The sequence below is a fragment of the Fundulus heteroclitus genome, chromosome 7 (genome assembly GCF_011125445.2).
Source record: "Fundulus heteroclitus isolate FHET01 chromosome 7, MU-UCD_Fhet_4.1, whole genome shotgun sequence".
Classification (NCBI taxonomy): domain Eukaryota; kingdom Metazoa; phylum Chordata; class Actinopteri; order Cyprinodontiformes; family Fundulidae; genus Fundulus; species Fundulus heteroclitus.
In genome coordinates, this window is record NC_046367.1 from 37,393,760 (window position 1) to 37,411,715 (window position 17,956).

General features: G+C 37.3%; 1 protein-coding gene across 2 annotated transcripts in view; it reads left to right on the forward strand.

Annotated features, from left to right (window-relative positions):
* LOC105940119 (neuropilin-2) overlaps positions 1 to 17,956 on the forward strand; it is a 138,184-nt gene that overhangs the window by 84,788 nt on the left and 35,440 nt on the right. For both annotated transcript variants that reach the window (XM_012882581.3, XM_012882580.3), the window contains exons 10-11: positions 2,950 to 3,123; positions 4,133 to 4,277. In XM_012882581.3, the coding sequence (XP_012738035.2) occupies positions 2,950 to 3,123; positions 4,133 to 4,277 (319 nt within the window). The remainder of the gene's footprint in view (positions 1 to 2,949; positions 3,124 to 4,132; positions 4,278 to 17,956) is intronic.

Below are 17,956 nucleotides of genomic sequence, written 5' to 3' on the forward strand. Positions count from 1 at the left end.
TGGATACAAGAAAATTGGGCTTTTGCATATTATTATCTGATTCAGACAATAGTTTTGCACTCTAGTCTGTCAGGTGACACTATGATGGAAATTTCATTTAGAAAATATCCATCTAAATAGAATACCTTTTGGGTGGAATTTAAGCTCCATCCTTGGAAACTTAAGTTTACGCCAAAAAATTAGACAATGTACATTACCAAACATGGCCACACCCTGTAAATATGATAAATATAGCCATGCAGGGTCATGTTCCTGTTAGCAGGCTGGGGTTATAACATTTAAGAGAAAGATTACAACAAGACAAATGAGAAAACAAATGCAAATAGGATATAATGGTAACTACTTTGGTGTTCCTTCAGGTATTTATACAGTTATACAGAGTTTATGGCAGAATATGGTGAGTCGGATAAACGTTTTGAACATTTATGATCCTTTACCGGATAATGCAGCGTTTCCAAATGTTGTACATCTATGTGGCTCTTTACTGTCCCTCCTGGTTAGTAAAATGATCAAAGCTCAAATCTTCATCAATTATGTTTCTCTTGGTACATCATTGTTCAAAGATTTTATTGCATACATACAGTGGCGGCTGGTGCTAAAAAAACTGAGGGGGGCGCACACAAACAAACGAAAAACAAACAAAGCAAATCTTAAAAAATAGCACTATTTGAACATGAATTTTGCCCTCCTTTCCTTCTGCCCAGCAACTTTCTCAATTATATTCTTAATTGTTAAAGTCAGTCATCTCTGTGACTAGTCTTTTCTCCATTGACAACATGGCCAATGCATTCAGCCTGTCCTGAGTCATTGAGTTTCTCAGAAAAGTCTTGATTCTTTTCAGAGTTGAAAAGCACCTTTCAGCTTTCAGCTGTGGTCATGGGTGTGGTGATGAAGATCTTCAAGAGCGGGACAGTTTCTGAAAAGACTTCTTCTAGATTGTTTTCCTGATTTTAATAACATTTTCTGCCATTTTTTAAGGCTGTGTTATGAAATGTGTTACAGCATTTTTGTGGGACAAGATTATACAAAATTCAGTAACCAAATGTTTTATTCCCCATTACCCATAAACTTCAGTACAACTTAAATAATAAAATATGTTGCTGACAAACATTATATCAACATACCTACACAGCATAGACACAACTAAAGGTATTTCTAACTACAAAGCACATCTTCCTAATATATTAAATAACATTACTATAAACCAGTGTAACAGTGATTTTCCACAACAACTCACCTCTGCAGCAATCCTTTCATGGTCTTCTACACTGAGTGTCCGATGCTTCTTCACTGGCTGACTACTACCTACACTGCTTTGTCCAACCATGGAGTGGAGAGATCACTTGCCTGCTGCTGAATTTGTAAATTAAGACGATCCGGTCCAAGCTCCTTTATCCTGTTTTTTTTCTTCAAGTGAACGCTTTGTAAAAGCATTTTTTTGTAAAGACAAAACAGAATTTTCTCTCATTTTGAAACTACTCAACTTTGCAAGCATAACCGTGAATCAACCTAACGAACTGCAGCTGAGCTGAGTCGAATCGGGGATTGTCCAATCACACAATGTTTTTAAAAAAATTAGCCAGTACTGACACTCTACCAGTAATGACACAACAGAATAGGTGTGTCCGGGGCGCAGAGCTCTGCGCCCCTATGCAAAAACCTAGATAACCAATTAAAAGTCAGCCTCAGATCACGTGCTTGCCCAAGTTCCTGCGCCTACATTCACTCCCATTAGACCGGCGCCCTGCACATAGGAAAGGAGGAAGTGTGCACAATGTGAGCAATTAAATAGAATTATGTATTTACTATTTTAATAAATTCTAACATGTCTATTGGACACACAGTATGAATAAATACATTTCTAAGAACTTTGCAGTTCAGAAATCATTTATTATCTAAAAGATTTAAAGGGGGCGGCGCCCGAGCGCCCCCTACTGGCCAGCCGCCACTGCATACATAGTCATTGTTTTTTTTTATAAGTAGAAATGTTATAACCAAATATTTGGCAGTAGATGCACTTTAGAAACACTAAACTTTTAAATCTTGTTTGTTTAAAAGTTGGAAGATGAAATTCAATGTTTTTACTATTGTTTTAACACTTCACATGATTTTAAAAGGATAATGTGACGTATGGAATATCTACATGATACTAAGATTTGCTTACAGCACAAAGCTCATCCTCATACATAGCGTATTATAAGGTTATGTTTAAACCTTGAAGACCCATGTTTTTTTTGTTTATCTAGTTTTTTTTCTTAATTTTTATGATATAGTAAAGCCTAACCTTAATATTTTGTGTAGAAATCACTGTCATCTACATGCAATTTGACATCAAAGTTTGAGTATACGTCTAGTAAGTCTATGTGAAAGTAGCAGCCGGATGTAAATTCATGTTGTCCCGAGTGATGAATCTAACACATATGGACAACAGTAAATCCCCTGGAAAAGTGTCGCCCCAAAACAAGCATCTTTTTTCTGCATGTGACCGTGCTGGTGTTTATATATTTATTTATTTACTTATTTGTACGCTGTTGCTTCTTGTATAAATGGAGTTTTATCATGACCTCATTTCCAATCTGCAAACAGTAATTTATAGATGTACCAAGAACACTTTCAAAGGAACCGCTGTCAATGTATAACTAATACCTTTATGCTAGTACTGTAAGAAAAACTAATATAACTACACTCTATATGAACTAAATTGTTAATATGTGACATTTGTTGCTTTCTTTAAGTTATCTATACATTCAGTGGGTACCATATGTTGTTGCTGTTATCCTAAAAATGATTAATGACATGAAAAGCCTTTTCTAGCCATGTGATCATTTACATATTTTGGCAAAATTCGTAAAACATTAAAATTAAAGACCACCACCGTCCCAATCTGAGGAGCCCAGAGCCCTTTCCAGACGTAGGAGAGATACATTTTACTGTTTCTCTGTATTGCAGGTGGATCTAGGTGTTCCCAAGATGGTCCGAGGCATAATAACGCAGGGTGCCAGAGGGTTGGAGGGCAGCACAAGTTCTGACAATAGAGCGTTTGTGAGGAAGTACAAACTAGCGCACAGCTTGAACGGCAAAGACTGGAGCTACGTCATTGACAGCAAAACTGGGTTCGCTAAGGTAAATAAAAATACATATAATCTTGCACCGATGCAACACTGGTGAAATCTTTCCTCTGCGGTCAGTTTCTCAACATTTAATCCCTCATTATGCTTCTGCAGATTCCCCTCTTCTTCTTTTTTTTCTTAGCCTTCACTTTTTCATTTTAGTATTTTAGCATTTTTTTCAGCAAGAAGCAGTTTTATTCCAGCTTCACCTCTAAAAACAATTGCCTTTGATCCCCCCCCCCCAGTCCTCTTGCTTTTGTATCTGCCTCTATGCTTTTTTTCCCTTCACTCTTTCTGCCTCTCATCCACTTGTTCGCTCATCTCCTATTTGTCTCTCATGGGTGTTAATTAAAAATGTCTTTTCTGCATCACTACTCAACACTGCTGGCAGTCTAACGCACCGTGAGACAGGGCTCTTCATTCTCCTTGCTGAGACTGTCTTAAAACGCTTTAATAGCACTACTGAGTGCCGGGGTTTTCTACTGATGTTAAAAATCCTGTTCTCTCTCATCTGCCTGTCTTTTTAAATGAGCATCCTGGGAAAATCAGAGGTTTTTTTTTCTCCCTTTTAGCTTAAAAATCTTAAAGACAGAATATACAGCTTAATCCATGAAACCAATAGTAGCCTTGTCTAGTCTCGTCTAGCTCTAGGTTTGTAATAAAACCTCTGTTTTCTCTTTTCCTTTGCCAGAGGCTGCTGCTGCCTCAAAGAATATTTGGAAATCAAAAGCAACATGCTTGTTATTTTTTATGACACATGTCACACTGGGAGGAAAAACAATGCTGATTAGCTTTGCAGTACGACTTCAGACAGCCTCACTGTTTCTTTGTCAGTGAGACTTTAATAGGAGGCAGTAATTTACTTCCATCTACTTAAGTTTTTCAAAAACTCAGCGTCAGTATTGGCCAAAATTGGCACAAACACCATACACAGTCTGATTTTACGCTTATTGAAATCTTTGGACAAAACATTGGTAATCTTTAGTATAAAAATGAAATGATCTTTCCATGTGTGTGCTCAGATCTTTGAAGGGAACAGCCATTACGACACCCCAGAGGTGCGGAGGTTTGACGAGATAGTCGCACAGCACCTCAGAGTTTTTCCAGAGCGATGGTCGCCTGCTGGAATCGGCATGAGGATGGAGGTTCTCGGCTGTGACCTGCCTGGTAAGTGTGCGCAAACCTCAGCAGCACGCAGAGCTCGATTTACAAAACAGGAACGTTTACGTCAAAGTTTCCAAACTCCAGAACAGGATTTGGGTCACTGTTCCTTTGAGAAGTTTAAGAAAAAAATGTTTTAGGTAAATTTTACCATTAAATTAAAATGAAAGCAAACAGCAAAAATACCTTTTTTGTTTAGCTTTTACATTTTATTTTGCGGTAAAAAGTCTTGCCCTAAAAGATTTTTAGTTTTTAACCAGTGACCATCTGCATCAATCCCCTGTGCAGTCAGGCCACATTGGCATCATTCTTGAACTCAGGGGCCACACAAAGTCCCTCCAAGGGCTGTAAATGGCCCCCGGGCCACACTTTGGACACCCCTTCTATATAAGAACGACTGTCATCTTTAAAATCTGTGCTGAAACAACCTGATGAGAATATTTAGGTCATTTGTACCTGTTGGGTATACTTTATCCTGTGTATCAAGCAGGGTGTGTCGTTGTTTCTAATCTTTGCGAATTGGAAATTTGAGAATTTCCAATATAAGCACAACAGTCTGAATTTTGAAAACATTTATTTTCACCTCCTATGGTGTAAAAGGTAACTTTTAGTAAAGTATCAGTCATTTGTCTGTCTGTCTGTCTGTCTATCTATCTATCTATCTATCTATCTATCTATCTATCTATCTATCTATCTATCTATCTATCTATCTATCTGTCTGTCTAGCTATATATGTATCTCTCTATTATATATATATATATATATATATATATATATATATATATATATATATATAGTATATATATATATATATATATATATATATATATATATATTATATATATATATATATATTAGAGGTTAAAGTTAATAATCTTGCTCCATAGGAGGCTTTACAGCATGTCTGGCCAGGGATTAAATCGTCTAGGTCAGAGGACTTTAACTCATAGTGGACAGCTGTGTAATACATTGTCCTCACAGCTCATTCAGTTAGCAACATGTTTCCAGAGTGTAGCAATGGATTAGGTGCAGTATAGTTGCTGAGCTATGGTATTCGGTCCATAATCAGTTCTGTTAAAACCAAAAATCAGGATTTTTCTTACTTAGCTTGAAATATTCTTCTGCTTTAGGATTAGTGTGGAAGGAGAGGTAATTTAGCACGGTGATGAATGTGCGCCATCAATCTACATGTTACTTTACTGAGCTGTGAAAGTACAATTTATTATAATGCACCATTGCTCTATGGACCACTTTAGCTGTGGCAAGCATTTCTTTTCCCTGCTGTGCAATCATTTTAAGAAATAAAGCAAGCCATTGTACCAATGCTCCTACATTTATGGCCTGGCTTGCACAATAACAATGTGCTGCATAAATTCTTGAGCAAATGAACCAGAGACAATAGATAGAAAATTTGTGGAATTTTTTTTTCCCTCAGTGTTCTGGTTTTATAAATAATCAGAGCTTAACTTGTTCTCCATTATGACTCAGAAATACTGCTGTTATGGCCCACCCCCTGTTTTTGGTGCCATCTGATCTTACTACTGTTGTCCCGCTGCGGCGTGTGACAGGTGAAGACATGAACAGGAAACGACACTTACCTACACCCAGAAGACATGAATGGAGCTGCTGGCTACAGCTGATGGATACAGTTGTGTGTTTCTGAACTTGTGTGCGCGTGTGGGGTGGGAGAAAATGCCCGGAGGGAGCGGCATATCCCAGATGTGTCAGGCCCAACCAGTGGGCTGCTTCTGATGGGGACACTGGGAAAACGGGAGAATACTCTTTTTATTACGATGATACGCTGTTGGCCATCTTAATTGGCACCCCAGATGAAGATGTGCAAAAAGCTTTAAAACAAAATGCATATTTTATCATCTCAACATGATTTTACACAAACACTATTTGAAAATTACAGCTTTTATTTGAGCACCTTTACTCAGCAGAAAATTATTATTGACACAAAAAATTACTGGCAACACTTTTTAGTATAATCTCCTTTTGTAGGAAAGGCATAGCATTGCCTTTCCCTATGTTTTTGAACTTATTAATTCCATTTTATTAATATAGTGCCAATTCAAAACACACGTCATCTCAAGGCATTTTACAAAGTCAAATTAAATCAAATCATCCAGACAGATTGGTCAAAAAGTTTCTTATTTAAGGAAAGCCAGCAGACTGCATCAAGTCTCTCCAAGCAGCATTCACTCCTCCTGAAAGAGCGTAGAGCCACAGTGGACAGTCGTCTGCATTGTTGATGGCTTTGCAGCAATCCCTCATACTGAGCATGCATGAAGCGACAGATTGTCTTTGTTAAAAAAATCCACTCTAAAAAAGTCCCTGATGGCCCACACCATCACAGATCATCCACTGTCTTTTTTTTTTCAACATTTTATCTTCTTTATCACATCAAATCCACCTGGAGTTTTTATTGCCAAGAAAATTTCCAATAAGGTTTAGCGAACTCCATGTTTATGTTTGTAAAGAACCCAGAATTAACTTTTCTAATATTATTCCTGAACAACTAGTTGATATGTAGGTACCATCCTGATCATGAAATATGTTTGTTTCAAATCATATTTACAAGGAAAGAGTCATAGATTGCTAATTTATAGACTCTTATCAGCTAACGTTACTTAAGAAAAGTCTTCAGTTACATTTATTTTAAGGGAATTTTGAACTTTAATTAAAACAAAAGTTTGCTTGACATGTAATTTATCTTTCCCAACAGAACACATTTATTATAATTAAATGTAGAATTTTGCAACAAAAAAAATTTAGCATAAAATTATGCAACTTGAATAAAAGGTAAATTAATTTTAAGGCTTTTTACACATCTTTATCAGGGGTGCCAATAAATGGGACTGGGACTCTATGAAGGTTTGTCAATGATAATATAACAACATTTCAAGTGAGTGAAAAACCTATAAATCATTTTTTTTTTTAAACTTTCAGAGATGTTTTAATTTTATTAAAGACAGAATTTTATCTTTTTTGTCGATTAAGAAGATCCAAGCAGCCCGATTATGTAGGCAATTAAAACAAATCGAATCCGTGTTTAGCTATAATAGTTTTTGTTATTACACCTAACACTCATTTATATTCATTTCTAGTAAATAAAATCCTTAATTAGTCTTCCATAATGTGCAGAAACACATAAGCACACTTTAAACAATAATGAAAAAGAGTTTGTTTTTTTACATAAACACTATACTTTAATACAAATGCACAAAGTCAAACTTCCTTTTTATTTTGTCCATAAGCCTTGTTTATTATTGCATCTGATGCAAATCACAAGCAATCAGCTGCCATTGCTGCAAAGATCAACATCTTTACTGCTACGTGGCTGCAGTGATTGTCTGCTGGTCTGGTCTGGCTGTCTGTGTCTGCTTGCCAGATGTTCGCCCTCTGGATGTAATCTGTGCATTAGACATGATAACGGTTCATTCCCACTTCACTTGAACACCATAGCAACTGCTCCTGCTACCAACCTATAAATAAAGCCACACAGTGAGATAAGTCCACATCTTCACTTCGGCGCTCACCATCTGTTTCAGATGATGGAAAAAGTCGTCACTTATGAAGTCTCAATCATTTCCCCCGAGCTAGAACTGACGACAGAGGGACCTGTTTTCTTCCTGTTTGCGTTTATCCTGTTCTAGAAGATGAAATATTTAGCAGCACATCGTCCTCAGTCCGCCGAGCTCAGCTGTGTACAGAAAACAACCGGCTTGTGAAAAATGCAGAGACGTTCAACTCTAGCGGGCTTGAGTGGGCTTCTCCTACGACTTCGCTCACACACACAGACTGGGCTGCAGATTGGAAGAGATACGCAGAGTTCAACAACGTTCGGTCTCCCTGCAATTTGTTGCTCTTCCCACATTTGATGCAGCTCAGGTCAGAAGTTTACATACACTCCTCGGGAATATGAAAGTCTTGTATTTCATATTTTCACTCATGCATTTTGAATTTTTCTTTCTTCTTCTCATTCGCTGAGAGTTAAAAGATTTTAGGGCCAGATGAGTGAAAAGTTCATCTCTTTGGGCTAAATGACAATAAATATGTTTGGAGGAGTCGAGATGAGACTTGGAGCACTGTGCCAGCTGTCTAACAAGGCAATGGCAGCATCATGCTGTTTAGCTGTCAGTGGTGATAATGTATTGCACAAAGCGAGTTAAAAAATGGAGATTATGAAACTGAATGAGTCCCATTAGAAATTCAACATCTTTTAGCTCATCTCTTGTATGTTTAAAAGGAAGAGTGGTCATTAAGCGTACTAATGGACGTTTAATCAAACATTTAAGGGCGTATATGTATATAGCAAATTAATGTGGCATTCATGAGTTCATGTAAGCTCCCTTTCCCCTTAAATCATACCATTATGATTAGCAATTTGTTTTATTTTCTTGACATATACAAATGGAAATAGGAATTATGTGAGACTCCCAGTGTAGGACTCCTATCATTGTAAAGATTGTGAAGAAATCGGTTTGCTTCCAGCTTGACTTTGGCACAAATAAGAAACAATTTATTCTCCCAAATTCCTGATCTACTCTAAAAACCGAGCAGAGTAGTTACTCATGTTGTTTACTTTATTTACTATTCAAATTTACGGGCAAAGAAATTGCTTTTCCATTACCACCCTTGTATTGTTTTCATTTTCTACAATCAAGTGCACTGACCTAACAATTTCCTCACATGAGCGAGACAATCCCATTTCCAAAAATCCAATACAAACAAAGAAAGAACAGATTCATAGGTTCTTCGGGGACACACAATGAAATGTAGTTTAGCATCTCATTACTGTGCAAAAACCTTCGGTGCAAACACAGAAACAAAAGCCAAAAGATTACTGCTCATTTCCAATCATCCGCGCTAGCTACGGAGGCAACGTGTAATTTAGGTGCTGTAACCTCAACTATCGGATGTGAACCGAAAGCTTACGAGCTGCCAGTTCCCATCACGTTTTTAAAAGAATGAGCTATCAGAACATCTGCTGCGCCCGCGTCTCTTTCACCACACACCTAGCTGTTGGCAGGCGTGCAGGAAGGCACAGATGTATACACAAATACACATTCGCACCTGTTTGGCATAAAGGTTAGCTCTTAGTTGTGTCAATACCTGCTTCGCTTCTCATCTCCATTCACAGCTATAGTGTGGTGAGTGGAGTTACTGGGGAAAGTGGCTGAGAGACCGCAACAGGTTCAGACAGAGAGTGAAAGCGCCTCCCATCCTGCATCATTTAACCTAAACGCAGTTTTGTTTTCATTCATTTGCCGCTGCTGCTCCTAGAATCATGGAAATTTCGGATGCTGCCAGCCCGATTCGGAGAAACTGCGTGTCTTTTTTGCCTGTTTCTTCCAAGAAAACCACAATGATGTGGCAAAAGGAGCTCTGCAGTTACGCCGTTATTAGCTTGCATGACTCAGAGCTGATGGCTTTTTGTCTGATGACTCCCAAGTGAAAAATCGTATAATAAGGCAGTGAGACGGTCATATGAAGTTTCTGTAAATACAGCTGCCTCCTCATGACTGGGTACCTCTGGTAAAGATGTGTCACAATTATTGGCATCCTCAACACATTGCTGAAAATAAATATGATTGAAGCATTTTGGCAAATGAGACTGTTTAGAATCTTTAATATCTAGTAACTTAACTAGTTTTCCATGACTTCTTGTTTCCCTGAGATATAAAAAACAGCATAAAGCAGTCCTATTTCTCCTGGTTTCCTTTTAAAATTGGAAATATAAGCGAACATGTCCTTGAAGGAAGGCGTATGTGTGATTTTTGATCCTCGTGTGTCAGGCAATGGCTAGAAGAAAAAAGCTTGACTGCTCTATCTTGCCCATATTTCGAGCTCAAGCAATACTTCAAAGTAAAGAAAAACACAATTTTTAACAAAAAGAAACCACACATTGACATGAACTTAGAGTTAGTTACTTCTGGAAATCACAGAGGATTTTCCAAACATTTAATCTTTACGTTCCAGAACTATTGCTGATGCTTTCCCAGACCTTAGCCGGTACTTTCCTGAACCTAGCAGATTCCTTCCTAAAACCTTTTGGCTACTGTCTGGGGCTTAAAAGATACTTTGCAGAACTTGCCTTCTAGTTTCTGGGACTTATCAGGTACATTTGTCAAACTTTTAATAAACTTATTGGCTACTTTCCCTTATTTACAAGGTGCTGGATTATGTGCTGCTGCCAGAACAATCTGTAAATGTTGGAGAACTGCAGTAAATAGTGGCATCTTGGGAGTCTCCAACTCTCCATAACAACCATTTATTACAAAGTTTTTTTTTTTTTTTTTCAAAACACATTTATCAGGGGTGCCAAAAACTCGGGATTAGTGCTGCACCTCAAGAACAGCTTGTTCTTACTTTTCGTTGTTGTTGTTGAACAGAGTTAGTCCAGAAAAACGCTTGTCTCTACTGCAGCTTTATGGACGTGCTCCACATAGTTTGAGAACATTCTGGAGTTGTTCTGTGTTTCCCAGCCCGTCATAATCACCCCTGCCAACTGTATGTGTGCGTATGTGTGTTTGTGCATGCAGCGGTGAGTGTCAGGTCCAGCTCTGCTGATTACTATCACATGTGAGCTGTGGCTCCAGTTCAGATGGTCTCATGTGATCGGTGGGTTGTTTCCTCAGTTACGCTCCACCTAAGTTAGTCCTCTGGTTTCCCCCCCCCCCCTTTTGTCTCGCTTAGCTTTAAAAAAAAGAAAGCAAAGTTTCTGGAAAAGCACAACAAGTGCAGGTATTAAACAAAGCAAATGAAAGTTTATTATAGTGATGGAAAATAGTCTAAGCGGAAGCACTGAATTAAATAGTTTCAGGTTTTCCAAAAGTTTCTTAAGGTTTTCTTGGGTAACTTTGGCTTCTTTTTCATTCCTTTGTTTTGTGTTGTTCTTTAAGCTGCATAAGCATACTGTGCAGTGTTTATCTAAAAAGAAATGGACATCCCTAAAAATATTTATAGCGTATAAATAATGCTGCAAAGAGATTTTTCATTCCCTAGATGATAATCAATTGTATGCCCTTTTACTGCTTTTATATTTACTGTTTGCCATTGATTCAGCTAAATAATCCAGAATGTTTAGTGGCTTTACGAAGAAAACACGATTATTGTATAGATGCTCAAGTACAAGAAAAATAAGTGAACGAGCAGCCAAAGTTCAGAGAAATTGTTTTCAAGAGTTTATGACAGTAATTGTATAGTAGTTTGTTGTATTTTGTATATTTTTTCCAGTTGAGGGCAGCACAGAGGCACAGCTGGTAGAACAGACAGCCTGGCAGCAAGAAAGTCTTAGGTTTGAATCCCACTGTGGGGTCTTTCTTTGTGGAGTTTGCATGTTCTCCCTGTGTAGGTTCTCTCTGGGTACTCTGTCTTCTTCCCACAGTCCAAAAACCTTATTATTAAACCATTATTTATACAGACAGCCTCATTGAGACACAACTTCTCATTTACAAGAGAGGCCTTTTAGCACATATGTGCATAAATAACAACCTGCTGGTAGATTTTATTTATTTACACATTTTCTCACAAAAGACTAAGAATAGAATAAATAAAATTGCTTCAAATCAGCTGTTAAATCAGGTACAAAATGTCCCTCAGTGCTGGTACAAAACGAGACGTGGTCATTGCAAAATGTCCCCAAGCAGACAGCTCCAGTTCACAGACAATCAGCAGCAAAGTACGTTGCTGATTGTTCCCAATGAAAACATGGAGCAGACACACATTAAAAACAATAATAGCAAAAAATATAAAGTATGAACTATACAGCAGAGGTGGGATCTGGTCATTCCTTCCCAAGTCACAAGTAAGTCTCAAGTTTTTATAGTCAAGTCTCGAGTTAAGTCACAAATCAGGAGTCCTAGGGTTTAAATTTAAAGTCACTAACAAGTCATATTAGGCTATCACTGAAACACTACACACAAAAACTTATAATAATTAGAACCATCTTTACTGTCATTGCAATATATATTCCAATGAAACTTGTTCTCTGCATTTAAACAATCTCTTGGGGAGCAGTAGGCTGTCAAAGTACGGCTCCCTGGGTGCAATCTGGCGTTAAGGGTCTTGCTCAGGGATCCAGAGTGCCAGTCTGTGGGAATTAAACCGACAACCTCCTGGACACAAGCTCAATCCTCTAACCACTAGGCCACCACTCCTCCCTGATTTTTCTCCAAATGTTACAAAGCATCTGAAAAAAATCCTTTCTATAAATCTATTTAGCTTGTTTCTTGAAGGCTTTCAGCCCTGCAATGGAACGGCAATTTGTTCAAGCTGTAGCCAACCTTTTACTTGTTGGCCGCTGGGAAAGGTTCCCTTTCCCAAATTTGGCTTTCAGTGAGAACATCAAGTCATTTCAAGTAAAGACCAAGTCAAGTCACGCAAGTCATTAGTATTCACAAGGCTTTTCTAATATAACCAGGTCAAGTCCCAAGTCATGATATCTGTGACTCGAGTCAAGTCATAAAGTCAAAGTCCACATCTCTGCTATACAGATGTAAAATAAAGAGTACCATCGTAAATCGTATATTTAGTATTGTGTAAAAATAGTCTATGTTAAGCAAAACTGCGTAAATGTTCATCTTGTCCAGTAACTGTGGTCAGATGAATATTGCACATAGACTGAAATGATATACTGTCAGGGCGTGTTGTAGTGTTTTTTTTTTATTTGGTTTGTATGGAGCAGGGCTGGTTCTCAGTCTAACAGCTGCTGGGAGAAAAGATCTATGTTAGCGCTCCTTTGTGCTCCTCTCTAAAGGAGCTTCTCAGTCCCGTTAGAGCGTCATGTATGGTATTTTATTAATGTATTATCAGAAAAGAGCAACTCTGTAAAAGCAAAAATGTTTAAAAGGTTTTAAGGTGTGTTATAGTCTGCTGACAAAAGACATGGACAAAGATCTCAAAGAAAGTTATTTTTTAATGTGTGTCTAGGTAAAGGTTAACAGGCTTCCATCTTTCTACACTGAAAAAGAATAGCTGCTAGTTAAAGGCATGCATCACTGCTGCCAGACTCTCACTGTGCAGATGTTCCAGTAAGTTAATTCAATAGTTAATCATAAATTGTTTTTCCTTTAAAAGATGAAGAAAAATCCTGGAAGCACTAGATTTTACAGTCCTTATACATTGAACCAAATCAGAAACAAAGAAAGCTAATTAAAGATCCTTGTTATAACGCACTATTCTAGCAGAGTGACAGAAGAGGTGAGCTGTTCACTGCTCCCTGTTTAGATTTGTTTTCCTCAAGTGACAAAGCAGCGTGTTTCAGGATGTTCTGGTCCTGCGTTGATAACATTTAATCCAGCCTGAGCAGATAGGCTTTTAAAACTTTTAACAACAACGATTTAATTCAAGACGGTCCAGTAGATCTGCTGCTTCTCTTTCTCTCGTGTGATACCACACATGGAAGCACTTAGAGTTGGGCTAAGGTTCATTGTGGTTGCCTCTGTTTATACATGTCTGTGTGCAAAGAAGATCACACTGACCCAAAATAAATATTTCCCTTCGAGTTGCATTGCCTTTATGGAATTTCCCAGATATCTGCCTATTTTTCCCTTTATTTTCCATCCCTTAATGCGGTCATTCATGGTTCTTTAATCTGGCATTAAAAAAATCATCACATATGTTTTAATGGGTCTTTCCCTGATTTGGAGAGGACATTATATAAATGAATCATGGAGACTTTTTTGATCAACTTTTATGCCTAAAAATCAAGGTGTACTGTGAAAAAAGTTAAACAAAGCTGAACTTTTTATGTGTAGCTGGCTAAACAAAACTTAAAGCCATTCTTCAGATACAGCAGGTACTACGATGCTGGTTATCAAGTTATTCAGCTATCTCCAGATATATCCAGCTTTCAGCTTATGGATCTGTGTGTGCTTAAAAAGCACTTCAGTAATTTTGTAAGATTTACAAGTAATGTAATAAGGGAAAAAAACAAATAAATTGAAGGGATATACCTTTGGGATGATAGAATTGGCCCAACATAGCTGAACAAAGCCTGAAAAGTGAGCATCTATGCTGACGATGGACTGCTGTTTGTCCAGAAGTCTCAGGGACAGACTTTCTAAATTATTTTAGAAAATTTAAAGGATTTGGAAGAATAAAAATATCATGCTATGCTATTTTTGACCAACAGGTAAAAATATAACATGGTCTCAGATCTCTTACAAAAAGTATTTAAGGCTTTATTTGACCAAACAGATGTCTGAGAATAAAAGTTTTAGGTATTGGGAAAATAATAAAATGCATTTTTTTCCCTGACTCTGAATGAACTGGAATCACAATGAGAAGACACTTTAACCTTTCTGGTAAATTTAGGTCCAAAGGACACAGATGGCCCAAAGCAACTTTATACAAGAGGCACACTCTCTGAATAGACCAGATATAATATCCAACCCAACTACATGACAGACAATGTATATTATTTTTTCAAACTAATAATGAACAGGGTTGTAAACAGCATCACCATAATTCAAGACAGAGATAAATGTTTTTGGACTATTTTTAATAGACTAACAGGTCTCAATTTTTAAACAAAAACAAAAAGTCATGAAAGAAAAAGAATTATGAAGAAAAAAGCCCAAATAAATTTACTGAAACACTTTCTCAATCTGTACACTGAAAGGCGGTAAGCTAATGATTTTGAATTTAAAAACAACAATAAAGTTTTCTCAGAATTTATAGCAGGATTTAAGTAATGAAAAGTATAATATTCTATCAGCTGACTGAGAGCCAGTTTTGTTGTGATGCAGAACTAACTACATCATCAGCGTAAAGTGAACATTTTAAGTGGGGACGTACCTGTCCACATTATTAATGTGTAGATTTAAAGTGAGGGGTCCTAAGAGCAGTTCATAAGGGACACCATTAGCTACATTAATGTGTTTTAGGAAACATCTTCCTGCCTGCACTGATATTAAGCCGACCAACATGTTAAGAAAGGCTAGTACTAATGAGTTTGTGTTTCAATGATGTGTGATTTACAGCATCAAATGATTCTCTGAAATGCTTTATTAGGAAAAGCTTCAGTTATGTTATTTATTATTTTAAAGCTGCAGGTATTATTCCTGTTTTATGCTTTTTTTTTGTTTCCCTGAAACTAGATTGAAATATAAACAATTTGATTCCAGCTAAATTGCCTCAATTGTCGTACGTTTTCTCTCACAGTCAAAGATTTTTCAGGGATTCACAAAAATATTCCTTTTTAACATGTAGAATATCAAAATAAGTTTGATGAGGACCTTTGAGGCATTCTGTTACTCTAAATAATTATTATTGTGGTGGAAAGACTGTCGTTCTCTTCGCCAGAGACACTGACGACATACTTAACTCACTTTTTTTTTTTTTTTTCAATCTTAAGCTCTTTTCCTTTGTAGCTTAGATGATGTTCTTAGCCATTCATTGCCAGAAGCCTCGTTTTTATCAACTCTCATCTCCTGACACTTAAGGCTACAATTACAATCACAGACTTTGTGAGCTAATTAGCGATTCACTGCCGGTCGTTTCCTGACATAAACAGCATTCTCACTTTTAGCGTCTCTGCTGTCAGGCTCGTGGCTTTTTGCCTTTAGCGACACTTAAAGCTTCATTATTGTTGCATTTTGAGCCACTGTCACATGCTTATTATTAGGTTAGATAAAGAAACTCTGCTTGCAACCAAACACTACATCTTGTGGTCCAGTGTAGCTTCGGTTTCTCGGTGGTTTCTTGCTGTACAATAAGGTACTTAGGCAATTAGCGTTTAAAAAAAAATGCCCCATAAAGAACTCATTTTCTCACCCACTCATCGGGAGTCATGATTATGTCTGGCACTTCAAGTCACATACAAATCCAACCTGCAGATCTACTTTTTAGGTGCAGCAGTCTGATTTGCCATTCAGACTACCACCCTGATTTCCATCCAGAAAAACACTCAAGTTTTCCACCATCACTTCACATTTAATGTAATACTTAACTGCTCTGCTCTCTCTTGGTAGTCCCATTACTATAAATGTTCTCACTATTTTCCAAGTTTCCTGTCTCTGAAAACTAAAGTTTTTTTTTTGCCTTTGTGTGGTTTCAAATGTGGCACAAAGTTTTAACTGCGTGTCTGATGTAACTTGCTCTAATCTTACACAGACATTTAGGACATTAAGACATTTAGGGTAGCATTTATTGCCCTCTCTGGGTAAAAATGCGTAAAAAACTAAAATAATACTTTATTGCTGCGGCATGAGCTCATGCTCAAAAATCTAGAGATGACCAATCATTTGTTTAAGTACATGTATTCACTGGGGTATAATCCCACAAGGATTTTTTTTTTTTATATATAATTTTATAAGGTGCCTTGAGTTGACCTGTGTTGTGAACTGGCACTATACAAATACAATTAACTAAATTGAAAATTGCATTGCACCAAATTTGATATTTATGATATGAAAACTTGTTAAAGGAACTGTCGAATAGGAAGTCTATGGAGCTATTTTGTCAGCACCAAACCATGCATTTAAATAATGTGGGACGTAAAAAATGTGAAAACATTCAGCACTTTTGAATATCCTTTCATATTTCGAAGGAAAAAGGAACTTACAAAACTTCTTCATTTCATTGTTTCATGCTTAGACATACATTAATGTGGCCTAAACTGGTGAGACAACTAAGGGTGTGGTGTGGTAAGCTGTCCACTGCTGCTGATTAACACAAAAATCAGGGAAGTGTTTTAGACCTGCAGCAACCAATAATGTAATTATGGTTGGGTATGCATTAGGCAAATATAAGCATGTTGCAAGTAATTGAGAAGCAAGAACGTTGTCCATCTACCCCGCACACAGGCATTCACTCAATGCGCCACCAGTCGTTATTTAGGCTGACACAGGTTGATTTACACCCAGAGCTCTTTCCATAATTGAACAGATTTTTCTGTTTCCGTTTCACCCTGCTCAGTCAGCAGCTTTACAATAAACCAGTGTGCCTGTGACACTTTCTGTTGCTGAGGGTTCAGTGTGTGTTTGTTTGTTTTTTTTACACAAGAGAGACAAACGCTAAAGCCCCATTGCTGTAACTGGTCACATTGACCCATTTAAAAATGTGTTGTTTATTTCTTGTTCATCAATAATTAAATCCTGGCAAAAACTTCAGAAAAACATGCAGTGCAGAAAAAAAGAAATACAGTGCCTTGCAAAAGTATTTACCGCTTTTGGCTCTGTCCTGTTTAGTTGATTTCCAGCCTGTATTTAAATATTTTTTTTATCTAGTTTTATGTGTATGTTGTTGAAGTGAAAGGAGAAAAGGATGCATCTAAAAGGAAAATTACCTCAAAATTGACATACGCATATTTATCCAACTCTGTTGCTGTGAAGACCCTAAAAAGCTTCTGGCGCAACCAGCTACCTGCAAAAGTCACATAATGATACGTAAAATAGTGAAACAAGGTCTACCTGTGTGCAATCAAAGGTTAACACCATCTGTCTGTATAAAGACACCTTTCCTGAAAAGGCCCCAGAGGTTGCTGCACCAGAACTCAAGAGGCAACACGGCATCAAGATCAAAGCTGTAGGCATGTTCTGTAAATGCAATGGTGCAAACTCTTATACAACATATTTTAACTGAAAATTCACAAGGTGGGTGAATACTTTTGAGAGGCACTGTAACTAATATCTCCCATACTAATGATGGAAAATGTTAAAGTTACTTATTAAAAT